The sequence below is a fragment of the Vicia villosa genome, linkage group LG5 (genome assembly GCF_029867415.1).
Source record: "Vicia villosa cultivar HV-30 ecotype Madison, WI linkage group LG5, Vvil1.0, whole genome shotgun sequence".
Lineage (NCBI taxonomy): Eukaryota > Viridiplantae > Streptophyta > Magnoliopsida > Fabales > Fabaceae > Vicia > Vicia villosa.
This window is the reverse complement of record NC_081184.1, coordinates 124,536,955-124,555,662: the sequence shown is the minus strand read 5'-3', so window position 1 is coordinate 124,555,662 and position 18,708 is coordinate 124,536,955. Positions and strand designations below refer to the sequence as shown.

Sequence of the window (18,708 nt, the reverse complement as noted above, 5' to 3'; positions counted from 1 at the left end):
ATATATATATATATATATATATATATATATAGTTAAAATTGTTTCGGCCAAAAATTTTATGAATAGTTTATTATTAACCAAAACTTAATAAGTTGAGTTTAATAGTTTATTATTGTAATGGAACTTGAGTTTAATCATTTGATTTGGTTCCATTTATCTTCTTTATAAAAATATTTTTTATTTTAATTTTATAAATTTGTTATTTTTTCTAGTTGATAAATAAATACATAATAGATTACAAAAATGAACAAGTGTATGCATTTTTATTAAAAAATAATATATATATATATATATATATATATATATATAAAATTTAAAAAAATACAGCATTACAATTTTACTTAATAGATTATGTATTTTAATATTTTCTTTTTTGACAAAAATGTCTCTAAATTTAATAAAATAAATAACTGATAACAAAAAAGAAAAATAACATTATATTCAACAAAAAAACAAAGTAACTTTTTAAGATGTAACCATCTTTCCCCTCACCATTCATTACTAATGCTGGTAACCTATTTCTTGCCATAAATAATAACAATTTAACGACAAAGATAGCATATACAAACAACCAAGCTACAAAAACCTAACGCATAAACAAAATTGAACCCAACCTAACTTTTCAATTTTTCACATATATATTTCATTCCACTTTCTTGCTTATACCTATGAATTAGTTCGTACATGTCCTAAACACCAAAACATCGAGTTAGTATCAAGAATCTGAAAAACAAACTAGAAATAAGTTATTATTATTTTCAATGGATCTTCAAGTGGATATCGAACGACAACCTCTATTACAAAATGCACCACAAAAAATTCCCAAAACACCAACACAAAAGACCATGAGAAAAGCATTGAAAGGCACAACATGTTTAGCAAATCTTCTTCCAACAGGAACTGTTCTAATATTTCAAACATTATCACCAGCTTTAACACACAGAGGCCAGTGTCCTACACAAACAAGCAAAATCATGACAATATGTCTCTTATCATATTGCAGCCTCTCGTGTTTTCTTCTATCATTCACAGACAGTTTTAGAGATGAAAGAGGAAAAGTTAGATATGGCTTTGCTACATTGAATGGTATTTGGGTTATGGATGGAACGGTTAAGCTTCATGTTGAAGAGGCAAGGAAATATAAGCTAAGGCTTATTGATTTGTTTCATGCATGTGGGTCTATATTGGTTTTTGGTGCAATTGCACTTTTTAATCAAAGTGTTGTTGCATGTTTGGCTCCAAAACCTTCTGAGGAAGCTAAGAAGATTTTGGGAGTATTGCCTATTGGAATTGGAATTTTTTGTAGTATTTTGTTTGTTTTATTTCCTTCTCAAAGACATGGGATTGGCTTTCCTCTCTCACGTGATTAATTAGTTCTTTGTCTTCATTTTACATTGCAAAATAGTTATTGTTATACTGCAAGTTTGTTTGATTTTTTTTTAAAAATTGTAAATATATTTGAATATTGTGTTTATTTTTATTGCATTTGCCATTATTTTATTTTCTTAAAAAATCTATAAATTTCAATTTAGTCATTTGATAGGACTAATTACTATCTTTATTATCTTTTAATTACGTCGTTCAATCTTTTAAAAAAATCAATTATTTTAATTAGTAATCTTTGCGTGAAAAGATACGTGTTAGTACTCTCTGACATCTCTAATCAACTGGTTGTCCAAAGCTTCTTCAATGACATTGATTGTTGGACCCCATGAATCGGCAAAGGGTTATTCTTGACATTTGGTTGTATTTCTGATAGACAAGATTTTGCTATTAATTAGGTCCTGGACTTTGAACTTTTGCACACAACAAGTATCCAAAGTTAAATAAGTATAAATTGTTGATCTGAGGTTCAATTCCTAGTGGCAACATTAATTTATATTTATGTATAATGGTAAAAAAAATAGTTAATATTTATAAAATTAACAATTTTAAAAAAATTACAAAAAAGTTGAATTGAAAAATATAAGAAATATTTTAATAGATTTTTCTATTTTATGTTAAATATAAAAATAAAGAGTGTGGATTGAAGAAGACTTTCTATTTTATATTTTAATAGATTTTTCTATTTTATGTTAAATATAAAAATAAAGAGTGTGGATTGAAGAAGACTTTCTATTTTATATTTTAATAGATTTTTCTATTTTATGTTAAATATAAAAATAAAGAGTGTGAAGAAAACTCCTATAAAAGATAATGACTTTGAGGAAGATGATTATTGGGTCACTTTCATGGACTCAAGATGGATTGAAGACCAAATTGAAGAAAGTAGTCTCCAAAAAGCTCTGTCAGTTTTTTTCCATGTTTATGGTTCCTTAACTTGGATATATAATGACATTTTAGCCTATTGAGACCGGGTTATGTAATAATAATTGTGCATATTTGGATATTGATTCTGGTGATTTTTCCTTCTCATATTCTGGCGTGTATGTTCTAACATACTAACCTTGCATGACTGTCTTTGTGCATGCTGACTTTCTTGAAGAGCTAACCCTTTGCCAAATTATGGAAAAAAAAGGGGGAGTAATAAGGAGAAGTGGTGTATATGCTATGTGCAGGTAAACCTGGTGATTGTTTAGTACTGCCTATTCTTGAAGTACTAATGTTGTGCTCCATGTTGGAGCATCGGGCCGGACATCTGGCCCTTGTATTTGTGCAAACGGAACCAAAAGTTAGTTTACTTGTGTGAGTATATCTTGAATCCTAATCATTAAATACTAATTGAATGTGTTGTGCATGACTAAGTTTTGAATGATTGCATGCTACTAACTAGGTACATGCATGACTAAGCATGTGAATGATTGCAAGTTGGATTATCTATTTGGTTTAGAGCAACTGAATTGATTATGTGAAAGCATATGATCTTGATGTTACTGACTACTGCTGTTGTGCTTATATTCTAATATACTAAATAATGTTGGTTATGCTGTTGAATGCTCTGATGAAGACCAATGTTGCTACTGGTGGATGAAGGGCAATGATTATACTGGTTGTCACTTGTTCTATTCAAAACAAAGTGCTATGTCTTGAAGATTTTAACAAAGTGTTATATCTTGAATATTTGTTTTCCCATAATTTGCCAACGGGGGGATTTAAGTTCTTTGTGATTTGGTCCTTTGGATTGGCTGTATTTTTGCAAAACAACAACATGGAAGAAGTGTTCAAAGTGTTCAAGTTGATCTAGCTTGCGAAAGCTGTATGGAGATGCAAAAGGTACACATGTTGGATACGATGTCCAAGCATGTTACTCGACATATAGGCCTTACAAATCAGGACTTTTGTTGCATTTTGGAAGACTCTCTAATCAAATATTGGATCATATTTTATTGTTATTAAGTTAACAATATGATTATAAGATTTGTTGGACAGTTGTGAAGATCAAATCAAATTTAAAGAGATTAAAATTTGAATTTGTAACAAACCAAATCATATATTTTGTCGGAGATATTCAAGGAGAAAATCAAATATCCAACAGAATCTATAATATTTCTGGACGAAATCAAATCTCAAATCCATGAAGAAAAGCCTAGAAGAACTGCTATATAAGGAGGACACAGTCAACTTTAGAATTCAAGCACTCAAGTATACACATTGAAGATTTTCAGAGTGTTAGGTTTTGTGTCGTGTATTCCATGCTAATTCCCTGATAGGATTAGTGTAGAATCTATGTGTACACCTATATGTTTAAGTAACTTGGCATAGAATGTTTGTCTAGTTGAGTTGTAAAACTAAACATCATTCTACGTGTTAATTGAAGTTGATCACTAGGGTTTAATGGCTGTAATCTCCTATCACGGGTTATGTGATAGAGAAATAAAATGGGCGGATTGGATTCTCAGATTTAATAAGAGGCTCTAAATTGAAAGTCATTGGATAGTGTTAAGAAGAGGCATTGATCAGCAGGAGTTTATTGTTGCTTGTAAGTTTAAATGTAATAAGCCACTAATAGTGAATTTCCTTTCTTTGGGTTGTGGACTCAATCCTCTAAACGTATGTGTGGTTTCACTGTACTGGGTTACCAATTCTCTGAGCTATTTATCGTTTTCAGCTTCATCAACTTGCACAACTTATATTGTTATATTAGTGTTGGTTCTGGTATATCTTGTCGAACCTGTTGTCGGAGCATCGTGTTCGACATATGTCCACGAGGAACATAATTTAAATATTTCAATGTATTCAAGACATTGAATACCACTTGCTACCCATTGACTCTCAATGTTAGATCTCTTCTTTCTACATCTATCAATGTCCTTCCTGTAGCAAAAAGGGTCTTTCCAACATGATTGGAGTTTCTTCATCAGCACTAAAATCCATAATGATAAAGTTAGCTGGAAACACAAACTTATCAACCCTTACTGACACATATTAAATCTCCCCTTATGGGTAGAAAATGCTTCGGTCAGCTAGATTAAGGGTGATAGTTATTGGTCTGGAAACTCTAATACAAAATTTCTTGAAGATAGGCAAAGGTGTGAGGTTAATACTTTCCCCCAGGTCACATAATTCTCTACCACAAAAGACTCTCCAATGTTGCATGGTATAGTAAATCATCTAGGATCCTTTAACCTAGGTAAGAGTTTTCCTTTAATGAGTTGGTTGGACTCTAGAGTTAATGCCATAGTAGCAAATTCTCTCACTATCTTCCTTTGTCTAAGAACACCCTTCATGAACTAATAATAGTTTGGCATTTGTTGAATGAATTCAACCAATGGTATGTTGATATGAAACTACTTCATAATCTCTATGAAATTACCAAATTGCTTCCCTTCTTTAGCCTTTGGAATTCTTTAAGGGAAAGGAGGTGGGGACCTTTCTTGAACAAAGTTGGATGGTCTGCTAACGTTTGGCATGTCAGTTGGCTGATTTTCTGGATTTGAAGTCATGTCAAGAGCTTTCGGAGTGAATTTATCTTGTGTTACATGTTCCTCAGTAGGCTCCACCATAGGTGTAGTTTCAGTAGACTCAGATGCTTCCGCCTCTTGAGTGACAAGGGTCATCGGATTTTCTGTTGGTGATTCTTCCCTTGTTGATGTCGATACTTCACATTCTTTTCCACTTCTTAGATTGATAATCTTACATGTTTCAATACTATTGGCTCCATAAATAAATGATGGAGTATATGTTGAGCTTGTAAGTGCTCCCATAGTCCTTGAACTAAATACTGAAGCAATTTTCCCGATTTGATTCTCTAAGTTCTTTATGCTTACACCTTGAGTTTAAAATTGGTTCTTCGTTTCTTGTATGAAAGATTTCAAAATATTTTCCAGTTGGTTATTCCCTTGATTAACCACAACATAGTTTGGTACAGAAAAATCAGGTGGAATTTGTGGTGCTTGAGGTACGTAATGGTTTAAGTTGGTTTTAATTGTTACTCCATTAGAAGTTTGGATGATTACGCTACTCCTAAGTGTATGTGTTGTTGTAGGGGTTATTGTATTTTTTGTTACCCACATAATTAATAGAAACAATATTTGTTGAGCAATCTTCAAATAAATGAGAACCTCCATAATAGACATAGTCAACCTCTGATGTGTCAGTCACAACTTTCATAGGCTGAGTTGCTGGCACGTTAGGACTCGACAACATGTTTTTCATCATTTGGTGAGCCTGAGCCACTTGAGCAGCAAGAGTCGTGGTTTCAATGACTTCATAAACACTAGTTGGCTTATTTTGAGTAAAGTCAATAATGGCTCTTGTAACTGGCCAATGGTAGGTGTTGGTCGTAATACTTTCAATCAATTTATACCTTTTTTCATAGGAAATAGATAGCAAAGCTCCACCAATAGATGCATCAAGCATGTTTATTGAAGATAAGACCAATCCATTGTAGAATGTTTCTAGTTGGATACATATTAGTATACCATGGAGGGGACAATCCCTTAACAACTCTTTGAATCTTTCCCAGGCATCAAATAAGGATTCATCATCTCCTTTTATAAATGAATTAATCTCATTCCTCATCTTAGCATTTTTTACAGGAGGAAAATACTTAGCTAAAAGCTTTTCATCCAAGGCATTCCACGTGGTTATGGAATTGGTCTCCAGAGAGTTCAGCCAGCTTTAGCTCTATCCCTTAGAGAATATGGAAATAGCCTCAGTTAGAAGGAATCATCTATAATGCCAATAATCTTGAAGTTACTTGCAACCTCCAAAAATTGCCTCAAGTGTAGGTGCGGATCTTCATTTGTAGCGCATGAGTATTGACCAATGGCTTGCAACAATTGAAACATCATTGGTTTAAAATCAAACTGAGCTACAGTGATCTATGGTTGAATGATACCCGTGTTCATGGCGTTGGGTTCATATATAATATAATTGTTATACCCCAAAATTTGCCCGCATCTTTTTTCAAGAAAACTCCAATCTGAAAATTAAGAGTCTCATATAATCATGGATTTTTATTTCAACAAATATCCTGACATATGAAATACTTAGTTTTTAGAATTTTTCTTATACAGTAATTTGGCTTGCAGTTGAATTTATTCTTACGCAAACGCCAAATACTGTTTATTACTTCACACATGCTATTTATTTATTTACAGATAAATAGTACTGACACAATTGGTACAGAGTTAAATCTTTTTGCAGGCGCAGAATCAGGAAACTCAGATTGTACCTGAACAGTCAGTTGACAGCCAAACTGCTGGCAGTACAATTCTCAGTGTTTTGTACCATCAATAAAATCAATCTTTTACAATTCAAAATTCCAAGATTTTTGTTCTAAAAGTATTCTGAATATCACGCGATTAGCAGAGACTCAACACTGCACAAAAATCAGGTACGCTTAACTATCTCCTACACAAACAGTCCCTGACTAGGGTTTTCTTGTTTTTACAGGAGAAACAAGTTTTTGAGACCTCAAATGGATTTCATGCACATCCATATATCTCAAAGTACCATCATACAAACTTTCAAACTTCAATTCACTCAGACGCACCGTCAGCAGCTCAAACAGTCAACAGACGACCCGTTTGACCAAAAAGTCAACAGACAGTCAAAAATGAAATTTTTTGTCAAAGTCCATATTTTGTCAAAGGATTCATCATTTGATCATTAGATGATCATAATTCATCAAGGAAAGATCAAAAATCAACAAAACCCTAAGATTCAAAATTAGGGTTTTTGCCTGAAAAGTCAACTCAACTTTGACTGATCATAACTCTCTCATCCTTCATCCAAAAAATTCAAACCAAAGCTCATTTTGAAGGAAATTCAATTATCTTTCAAATGCAATTGATCCCATGGTTATTGCATTCACCATTTGAAAAATATGACCAAAGACATTACAGGTCATTTTCAAAGTCAACAAAAAGACACTTTTTTCAAAAGGACACACAAGGAGCATCAAAAATCATTTTGACATGAGACCAAAGACATTGGTTAGAGGACTCTTTGAGGTTTCCAAAAAGTGCAAGAACTCCTTCATATGACAAAAATTGAGGGATTTACACCTTGTTGAAGTTGGCTAAATTTTGGAAAATGCATAAAAACAACATTGCTCAAAAATGCATTTTTTCCAAATGGGGCCAAGTTTTCATGGTTCAAACATCATTACCATAATATTATGGGCCTCCCACGACCAAGACAAGGCCCACTCCATTTTTTATTCATTTTTTATTTAATTTTATCACATATAAGATTAAATTAAAAAAGAAAAATGGATGGATAAAGAATAGCTTACAAACCAAGCATGACTCATCAAGAGAATCATTCAACTCTGCCCCAAGCCAAGTACAAACAGAAGGAGGGTGGAAAATCAAGCCATGGTGGCTTAAATGCAAAGCTACTCATGTTGAAAAAGTCAAGATTCCACAAAGCTAATGAATGCTTCTTAGCTTCACTTCCAAGCAGCTCTTGGCCTATAAAAGAGCTATCATACTTCAGCAATCAAAAAGAGACACGAGTTCATAGCCAGTAGAATGCTTGTAACATATTTGTAACAACTTGAATTTTTCAAAGAAATTTAAAATTCGAATTTTAATTTCTAGCTCGTTTCAGTTCAAACTAAACACTTAAATACAATCCTCAATCATCATTGAACATATCCCAATCAGTTTCAAGCCTTGAAGCACTCAGAATCATCCATTATACCTCACGGTTTGTTCAAACTAAAACCAACTTATATCTCATAACACACGCATATCTAGCAAGATGTAGATATATATTTGAACTTAGTGTGGTATGTAGATCGTTTCTGGAAGTTTAATTGAGCTTTGGATGCTTGTATACGAATCTACCATTTTAGGGTTTTCCATCTCAAATTTAGGGTTTTTAGTTAGAGCCAAAATCAGAACAAATTAAGAGCATGGTTGAATTCAGTGGAACAAGACGAATCGAATGGACATATCGCGCCAAATTTCTTTTCAGGTTTACCCCTATTCGCTATTTTGCAGGTCTGAAGCTCATCAATTACAGCGCTTTTTTCATAAAAGCGCTATTAAAGGTCCTGGCGAGAGGTTGAAGACGATGAGGTGTCCTCACCTCATTGAACAGCGCGCGCGCGTTTTTTTTAAATTAACCTTTGGTTTCAGTGTTTGCAGGCGTGTCACAAGTGGTGGACCCTCACAATCTGAGCCATCAGATCTCATTTATTAATTCATCCAACGCATCAGAATGAAGCCCTATACCATGGACTTTATTTAAATACCACACTGGATCATTAATTATATATTTCTATTTTTATTTTAATTTCTTTGCAAAATTAATTAAAAATAGTTTCAAAAATCCAAAAAAATACACAAAAAATATTTTTAAGTTTCTAAAATAATATTTTATTTTCTGAAATAAAAATATTTTATTTTTCTTCATAATTTCAATATTTTGCATAATTAATTAGTATATATTTATATATTTGCTTTTTAATTATTCTAACCAATCAAAAAATCATAAAAAAAATTGTTCTTTATATAAAATATTGTTTATATATTATAGACTAATTTTGTACATATTTTGAATAATTTTCTCTTTAAGTTTTAATTATTTGTATAATTATTTGTATAATTATGTATTAATTAGCTTAATCAATTTCAAATCAATTTCAAATCAATTTCAAAAATTCCAAAAAAATTAGTTTTGTTTTAAAATTAATTGACAAATATTTTGTACATATTTTAAACTTAATTTCTAGGTTTAAATCCATTTTCATCTTTTTTCTTCATTTTAATTTAATTAATCATGCATTAATTATAATTAAAATCAATCATAAAAAATCCAAAAATATGCCTTTTATTTTTCTTGCAATTTAAATTCCTAGATAAATGTATAGGATGTCAAAATCATGTAAATAGGCTTAGTTTACATTTCCTGCACAATCGATGTAATAGCGTAGATTTACTTTCCGCACTTTCCGCATTTTAATTTCCAGCAAATATAAACTGCGTGTATGTCAAAGATAAAATTGAACCGTTAGATCACTAACTTCAAAGATAAAATATCTGAATCCAAACACAATCACACTTGCACCTCTTAAGGTAATCCCTTCTCATTCTTTTCAAAATCAAAGTCAAAATTCTACTGTTTCGAGTACAAAATCGAACCTTTTGTTTGTATCCGGTGAAAGGATAGATTTTTAAAGGAAATAGGATAAAGACCTTACAACTCAGGGTAGACCTCCTAGTTTGCTTGCTCAAATCAAAACAAACAAAATTCTCATACACTGTTGTTTTTCAAAACAAAACTTTCCAAAAAGACAATATTTTGTATACATCCAAACACGGATCATTACAAAGTTAACGTTCTTTTCAAAACATCTTTCGAAAGATAAACAAACATTTTGTATACATCCGCACAAGGATCATTACAAATTCAATTTACAAAGGTATTTGAAACCACATATGAGCATTCTAAAGCAATTGAAAAGTAATCGAAAAACAAGTGAGCTAAGCAAACTTAAGAGCCCATGGATAACCATGGATACAAAGGGTGCTAACACCTTCCCTTTGTATAACCTACCCCCTTACCCAGAATTTCTTAAAGGTCTTTTTTCTGTTTCTTTTATAAACCTTTCCTTAATTGGATAAAATAAAAGGTCGGTGGCGACTCTGTGAATTTTCAAAAATGCGAAAGCATAAGCGATAAAAAAGAGTCAGTTCACGTATCTCTCCCGCTCAGAGGTATGGCCCGAAAAACGGAGGTCCACAATAATCCTTGATGTTTCTTGCTCGGTCATTGGTAATGCCAATGATGGCATTGTCTTCCATGACTCTTTCTTCTTGATTTGGTTCTTCTTCTAAGTCAAAAACAAGAAAAGAAAAAGGGGTTCTTGGTACGTGTCCAGTAGCTTAAAATCTCATAAGCAATATGAATATTCTTTCAGGTTCAAGATCTCCTTTTAAAGATTCGATTTAACAACACTTGTATGAAACATCTAAGCAGCTCTCGTGTCACCAGAGTATAGGAAATATTAGAAGCTAAAATGCTCGTTTAACAAAAATAAATAGTGTTTTTATGCAAAATCAAAATGTTATTTGATTGACATACTCCCTAGCAATAGCGCCAAAAACTCGCTGCTTGAAAACGTGTGATGTCACATGCAAGTATACATGTATGTTTAAAGTAGAAATTGATAAAATATCAAGGATTTAGAACCCACGAGGAGTTGAAAATAACTTAGGTTAATTTTGTAAACTATCTTTTGTAAATGAGCATGAGCGCGAAAAAAAATAGTTGATGGTTGTCATGGATTCAGTTTGGCAGTAAATAATGTTAAAGACGAGTTAAAAAGAGTAAATAAATTCAATAATAGAGAGCATGTTGGGCAATCATCCATTAATAAAACTTGTCAATTATGTGTACATGATGTATTATGTCGTGCCAAAGGAGGTCAAAAAGTGGTCTTATGATGTATCTCCATAACATCATAAACATATACAGTAAAGCAAAGAGACAAATTTCTAAGCCTTGCTAGTAACTTTAACACACGTCTAGTTTTATTCTAAATACCATATATGATTGTAGCTCTTTATTTATAAAGTAGCTAATATAGTGAATATCTATATCCTATTATTTTCAGTCACTTTTTATTATGAAATACACTTGTTTTTGTTTCTCTCACAACAACAAGCTTGTATCTTTTCCTAAGTTTGTCATTCAAAGAAACAGATTTATGACAGTTTAACACATAATAAAACAAAACTAACAATATATCATTTAACACAAACGGGTATTACATATTAACTTCACATTGCTCAACATAAAAAGGTTTAGCTCATGATGAGCATAGTACATACATCATTACTGGATCCTATGCTAAACATTCTTAGACACATAATAAAAAATAAATGTAAACCTAAGAGTAACTTCTTCATCTTCTTGAAATCTTCAATCACCAAGAGACGGGTTCAATCACTCCAGATACTGGTAGCATACACTTGAGATGATGAGAAGGAGAAGTTCTTCACTATGTTCAGGTCACTCTATTCCTTGATTTTAACTAAGTGTTTCTTTTTCTAAAATGTTGAACTCTTTTATATTTCCCCCAAGAGGTCCTTTTATAGTCACTCCTAAATATAGTTTTTGTGTTGTCTTGGATCATGGGATGTTGGATATTTGTGAATTTTGGCCCAAACGAATCAACATATTTCCTTCAAAATCTTCTTTTTTGTACTAATGCATGGATAAGTACAATCAGCATGTGGAAGACAAAGTGTATTGCAATAGGCTAGTGGCGTGGACATTCAAGCGGCGATGTCTTACATTTTTCCTTTGGAACAGGTAGACATGCATGGCATTGTAGTGAGGGTACTATGGTAAAGTGTTTTATCCTCTAACGCGTTGATCCCATCCCTTTGCATATTTGATTTAAACGCATTCCTTCTGCATATTATTGCCACGTATGCCCTAGAAAAGTGAATGAAATCTCTTTATAACTTCAATTGCATCCAGCTCTCCACCTTTAGTTAGGATCATAACACTACTCCAGTATTTTTGGACCAGGTCTCGTAAGAAGTTATCTCTACACAATTAACAAACACATAAAAACTAACAAAAGAGAGCATCTATCGTGCTCTTTGTATTCTACTTAAAAATAATAAAATGAATTAAGATAAACTAATAATTCATTGGATTAAAAATATAAATTCAAGTACTAAGGTTTATAATAACTCACAAAATATGAGTTATTAACTGCTTCGGATTATCTTGCCTTTCTTTTTATCATCAGCATAAATCTAACAGATTACACTAATTTATGTTAATTAACAAATTATAAATAAATAAATATAATTCTTAGCAAATAAAGATTGAGAAGAAGTTAGTTAACTTTTTACAGTCACAAAAAAAAAACAACAGGATGAAACATAAATGCCATAGTTTACATGTATAATTTAGCATTGATTCCATCTATAGAGTTTCATGGCACATTGAGTAACATACCTATTACACTTTTGAAAATAAAATTTTCAATATGTATGACATCAATAAAATTTACTACATACAATGGCTTCAAATACGGTGCTTCAAAGAAAATTGATGTTTTTTCATCAACATATGACAAGTTCTCATGTAAAAAAAGAGTTAAAAATGATTGCTCAAATGTTTTACATTCTCATATGATTGATCATCTATCAATAACAAAGGATATCTACATTCTTCTTCTTTACCATTAAATTGTTTTTTCCATTTCTAATAATGGTGTTTAGTATTATAAAATCTAAGATGCCCAATAACACAATCTTCTTACCATGCTCCAAGTGCATACAATTTATATCATCTTCACATGGGTATGCACACTTTCCTTTGACAATGTAGTCAGATAGATTACTGTAGTCCTAAACATTATAATTGTTCAAAATAACATAGCTTTCAATGCGAATAATTATTTTATACATTCATCATTAACCTCTATATGTGTGTCCCACAAAAGCTTTAAGTCTTGAATTGAGGGATAATATATGCATATAACATTTCCTAGTTACTTAGGCCCAAAAATCAACATTGCCAGCATCGTGAACGCGTGTTTCTTGCGTAACCATGGAGGTAGGTTATAAATTAACATGATCATAAAAAATGTAGTATGAGAATAACTTTGAATACCATGTGGGTTTATTTTATGAATACACAATGCAAGACGCATTTTTCTTGCCCCTTGCTTGGAATTTGGGTAATCATATCACATTTTTCCATTGAGGAAAGTATGTCGGATGTCCAAATATTCCATTTGTAATCTTATAATATACATACCACATTGAGTATTTTACATTTTCTACATTCATATACGTGCACCCAAATCTTGTGATGAAAAACATAATACTTTAGAGAAAGCAATCGGGGGAGAATATGCGTATTTTGAATGGAGGAGATATGAACTTCTAACAAAAGTCAATTCCCACATACAGAACAAATGTTCCATTGTGAAACCAAAATTGATCGGTAAATAAGGGGGTTGGGTTTCATGCAATGGTCCTGAGTCTGCAATGCGGTGGAGAGGAGGCTAACCTGCAAGGTTACCACTCTAATGATCGAGTCAATATGAAAGTGAAAAGTGATGTATGAATGAAATGAATTTGAATACATGGAAAATGACATGATTTCCCTCTTAATTAAGAGAAGCGGTTGAAAATTGAAAGCATAAAGTGAGACGTGGACCGCGATCAGCCATCAGATTGATTTAGACGGTCGGTAGGGTTTCAGTACGCATAATCGCCTACTCATAAGCGAGAAACATTCTATATATTATGTGCTTTATTCTTTTGCTTTACTATTGAGCATTTATCTTTGTGCTTTATGGGCAGCCAAAACTACCTATAATAATGCACCTTAAATCAAATTTAATTATATCATGTTATAATATTATTTTATAAAATGAATGCACAAATATCTTTATGGTGATGTGTAATTGAATATATGTAACAAAATAAATTATAATGCAATGCAAGATAATCATATACCATAACTTATTTGTTATAAAAAAAATGAGGAAAAAATATGTTTACAAAGTAAATGAGACTATATGTCTTTTTTTTTACGAGAAAATGGAACTTGATGTAGGTATATCTAAATCTAATATTGTAAAAACTAATAACTATCACTAGTGCAGAAAATACTTTTTACATCGGGCGAAAAGTACATTTTACATCGGGCCTGGGTCCGATGTAAATCCAAGCGATGTAGTAAATCCAGGACATTTTACATCGGGCAACAAGCCGATGTGAAAAATCATGATACCACATCGGTTGAAATTATGTCTGATGTGAAACAAAATCCAATATTTTTTAAAAAAATATATATATAATATTTAACTTCGGGTTCGTAATAGCCCGATGTAAAATGTATGTTCTTACATCGGTTTCCATGATAGCCCGATGTAAAATGTATGTTTTTACATCGGTTTCGTATTTGGCCCGATGTAACATTTCCTGTAATTTTTTCATTGATAGATCGATTTCACCTTTTTAAGTTGATAGATAACAATTCAAATTTTTTTTCTTTAACAATTTCCCCCAGCCCATCATTGGTCCTCTTTTCATGGCCTCACACAACACAACGCACTCCCTGAAAATTAAGGAGCGAAAATTAATCCTTAATTGAATATCTTTGTTCTTTTACTACTACTTGATTAAAATCATAATCGACATATCTATTGGTCAACCTAATGTAATTGTTAACCTCAAATTCTTAGGTTGATTCAAATTTGTATTTAAAAAACCCAAATCTAAGCTAATATAGTTACAACCTAATCTGAATACATTTCAATAGCATACATGAAATTTCAAAAGCAATTTACTTACTTGTGACTAAAAGGTGATAAAATTATCATCTCCAAATTATAAAAAAGAATAATTAAAAGAAAATGAAAACCATATCATGGTATAGTAATAAAGTAGAACGTTTACAAAGTATTCTTGCGACATAATTAGGAACACAACAGTATGCAAAATATTTTCAAATATACTTGAAGACTTCTATAAATTTTAGAAATTAACCTTTTTCTCTAACACTATATATTCCTCTTAATATAAAAAATCTAATCATAGCCAAGCTCTCATGACTAGAATGTACACAAATGGTTCAATTTGTCACAAAGAGCAACAATAGCAAGAAGTGCACAAACCTAAATATTTGACAAAAGAGTAAACACGGTTTATTCTATATTAAGCAAGATATTACCTTCTGAAAATTTCAACTATGAATTGAGTAAACTTGTGAAGATTTTCTGTTCCACGTTTCAGAACCAACTCGCTCACAAAATCCATGGAAGCAGTCCTAAAGCACATAAGAGGGAATACTATTTCAAATAGTAGGACATCAAGGCGAGGTTGCAGCAAAGCATACATGTTGTTTCTTGAAATACTGCATATCTTAAAGAGTTCAGGAGAAAAGTATTAATATGTTGCAACTCAGTAGCAAATAAAAGCATTCAAACATAACTAGTATTCTAAATTTAAAACACCCTTGTTCTACAGAATACAATAACTTGTCCCAGGTTCTGTTTGTAGCTTCAGGTCTCCAAAACTGTAAAACACGGTCATTTAAATAGACATAGAATTCAGAATCAATCAATCAATCATACAACAGAAATACTCATTAAATTAATACACCGGAGATTCCGGGAAGTCAAGACAACGGAGATTCCGGGAAGTCTCTACCAAACACACCATACAGCCACAGATAAACAATTTTACCTCAACAAAGGAGGAACTTGAGTTATAAACATGAAAATGTGATCCCTCACCAAGTCTTTATCACTCTGCAATATCTTTTGTTGGGAATCTGAGAACCAGAATAATTATTTATAGAACTTAAACATATGCACAGAATATAGTTTGAGTAGGTCCAGAATGAGTTTTACCGTCATATCATGCTGAAATTTGATTATCACAAAATATAACAAAAGAGGAATCATTTTGAATGAGAATATTATGTTTAAGATAAGATAAAAACGGAAAATCGAAAGCAAAGCTCACTCACTGGATCTCTGTATATAGGATGCACCGGAACCTAGGTTCTGTAACAACAGATCCTGCATATTCAAAACAGAAGCGAGAACAAGAAGTTAGCAATAGTTAACGCGAACGGAATAGAACAGAAACAGAAGTAAAACTAGCGCACAACGAGCATACCAGGCTTGAAGACATGGCGATTAGTGAGGATAATACCACGACATTTATCAACAACAAAACCAGTAGTGTAGCTAGCGGAAGCGAACTCAGTGTCGAAAGCACGAGTAGTGGTTATTTGAAGAACGACGACGACGAGACAACTTTGCTGAGAGACTTCCGCCAGTCCTCGGCAGTTACAACATTTTCCTGAAACGGCGGATCAATTTCCATGGAGAAGTCGTCGGTCTTAACAGCGGCGGAGACAGAATCCAAATCCCCCGATCCCAACCTCTCCGATGGATCTTCCATTCAGTGATTAGGGTTTAATCGATGATTGATGTGAATCAGAGTGAATCAGTAACATTCATTCCATTAAACTAAATTAAATTGAAAATGGGTTTTGGAAGAATCGTGACGGCGGGATAGGGTTTCAAAAGAATACATAAACGAAATTTGTGTCTTCGTATAGAAGGAAATGGGTTTTAGGGAAAATTGGGAGTAACATTTCCCATCGGTTCTTTAATTGCCCGATGTAAAGGCCAACTAATTTGACATTTACCATCAGTTATTGTCTGGACCGATGTGAAGGCCTATTATGCGTATTATTTATCACATCAAGTATGGTCTAGGCCCGATGTGAAATCCCTTATAACAAGATTTTCATTTATTTACAATTCTGCCACCGCCTTTTTTTTCTTCATTTTATTTACAATACTGCCACTGTGTTATACATTTTTCATTTTTTTATATATATTTTATATCATTGCAAATAAATACCTGATGTAAAATCTTTTGACAAATATTTTTCACATCATATATTTTAATACATGATGTAGAATCCTTTAAGCAAATGTCATATTTTTAGTAGTGTATATAACAAAAAGAAACATAACAAGTAACATTCTTTCAATGTATTCATGTTTTCCATAAACAATACTATTAACAATTAGTTTTATAGGTTTTTATATATTTTAAATTACTAACTTTGTTGAGGTAGCAAGCATAAAATGATAAATATAGTATATGTAAACGACAATGCAACAAAAAACCTTAACAAAAGAAACAAAATTTACCCAACATACACTTTCTATTAAACATTTATATATTGTTCCCCTTTTCATGCGTATATCTATGAATTAATTCGTACATGTTCTAAACACCAAAGCATATCATAAGTGTCAAGAAAAAAAATCAAATTCTAAAACTTTATTTATTTATTGTTTAATGGAAGTTGTTGTGGATACCCTAGAACAACCCCTATTGGAAAATGCACCACGGAAAATTCCCAAAACATCTACACAAAAGACAATAAGAAGAGCATTCAAATGCACGTCAAATTTATCTAATCTTCTCCCTACAGGAACAGTTCTAGTATTCCAAACTTTATCACCAGTTTTATCACATAGAGGACAATGCCATACAGAAACAAGCAAAATCATGACAATATGTCTATTAACATTTTGTAGTCTCTCGTGTTTTCTTTTATCGTTCACCGATAGTTTAAGAGATGAAAGAGGAAAGGTTAGATATGGTGTTGCTACATTGAATGGTATTTGGGTTATGGATGGGTCAGTTAAGCTTACGGTTGAAGAGGCAAGGAACTATAAGCTAAGTATCATTGATTTGTTTCATGCATGTGGGTCTATATTAGTTTTTGGTGCAATTGCACTTTTTGATCAAAATATTGTATCATGTTTGGCTCCACAACCTTCTAAGGATGCTAAACAGTTTTTGGAAGCATTGCCTATTTGGGTTGGGGTTCTGTGTAGCCTTTTCTTTTTTATATTTCCTACACAAAGACATGGGATTGGTTTCCCTCTCTCACATGATTAATTAGTTCTTTGCGTTCATTTTACATTACATTGAAAAATAACAATTAATATGTGAGTTTTGCTTAATTCTTGTCATGTCATACACATACTATCATTTTTTTTAGAATTGTGTATTTGAGTTTCGTGTCATTTTTCTGGAGACACCTCTTTTCTTTTCATTTTATTGGTGATGACAACAATCTTTAGATAGTTTTATTTTTATTTTCGTTGATACTTTTCATTTATAATAATTATATTATTGTTAATAAAACGAGACCAATTTAATATTATTGAAAGAAATATTTATTTCTATAACTCAATATGCAATAGTATATAAAATATATGACCGCCAAATCAATCGAGAAAGCATTTTTAATAGAAATGTCATATGGATTTCATAGAATCTTAGGTGACGATACCAATGAAATAGAATTTATTGAGGGAACTTAGTTAAACTACTATGTAATAGAAAAAATATTTACTTTTTTACCAATTGATTCAAAAAAACAAAATGAACAACATTTCATGTTAAAATTTATATTATTTTTTACCATTGACTAAAAATGGTCATAACTGCATTCAATGATGGATCCAAGACACCGAGTTAGGGGAGCAATTTTTTAAAAACTAATTACTTATATATAAATTTAAACAATAAAATATTCAAATTTGTTATTATATTTTAACATAATTGAAATATTTATTAAATTTTATTATTTACTTATTTAAATCATATAAATTTATTTTTCCAACTTCATTATTCTACAGGAGTCAGTGGCGGATCCAGAATTTTTCTTTGCTGGGGGCTTAAAAAAATAGTCTATATTTTAACTATACAATTTATGAAATTTATAAAATAC

At 31.8% G+C, this 18,708-nt stretch overlaps 2 protein-coding genes and 1 non-coding gene across 3 annotated transcripts; all 3 read left to right on the top strand.

Moving 5' to 3' along the window:
- Positions 1–761: 761 nt before the first annotated feature.
- On the top strand, positions 762–1,370 carry LOC131605341 (protein DMP7-like). The gene has a single exon (XM_058877713.1). The coding sequence runs from the start codon at positions 762–764 to the stop codon at positions 1,368–1,370; it is 609 nt and encodes a 202-aa protein (XP_058733696.1).
- Positions 1,371–5,857: 4,487 nt separating this feature from the next.
- LOC131608389 (small nucleolar RNA R71) lies at positions 5,858–5,964 on the top strand. Its single transcript, XR_009285653.1, has one exon. It is a non-coding gene; the product is annotated as a small nucleolar RNA R71 (small nucleolar RNA).
- Positions 5,965–17,261: 11,297 nt separating this feature from the next.
- Positions 17,262–17,870, top strand: LOC131605340 (protein DMP7-like). Its single transcript, XM_058877711.1, has one exon. The coding sequence runs from the start codon at positions 17,262–17,264 to the stop codon at positions 17,868–17,870; it is 609 nt and encodes a 202-aa protein (XP_058733694.1).
- The last annotated feature ends 838 nt before the right edge of the window (positions 17,871–18,708 follow it).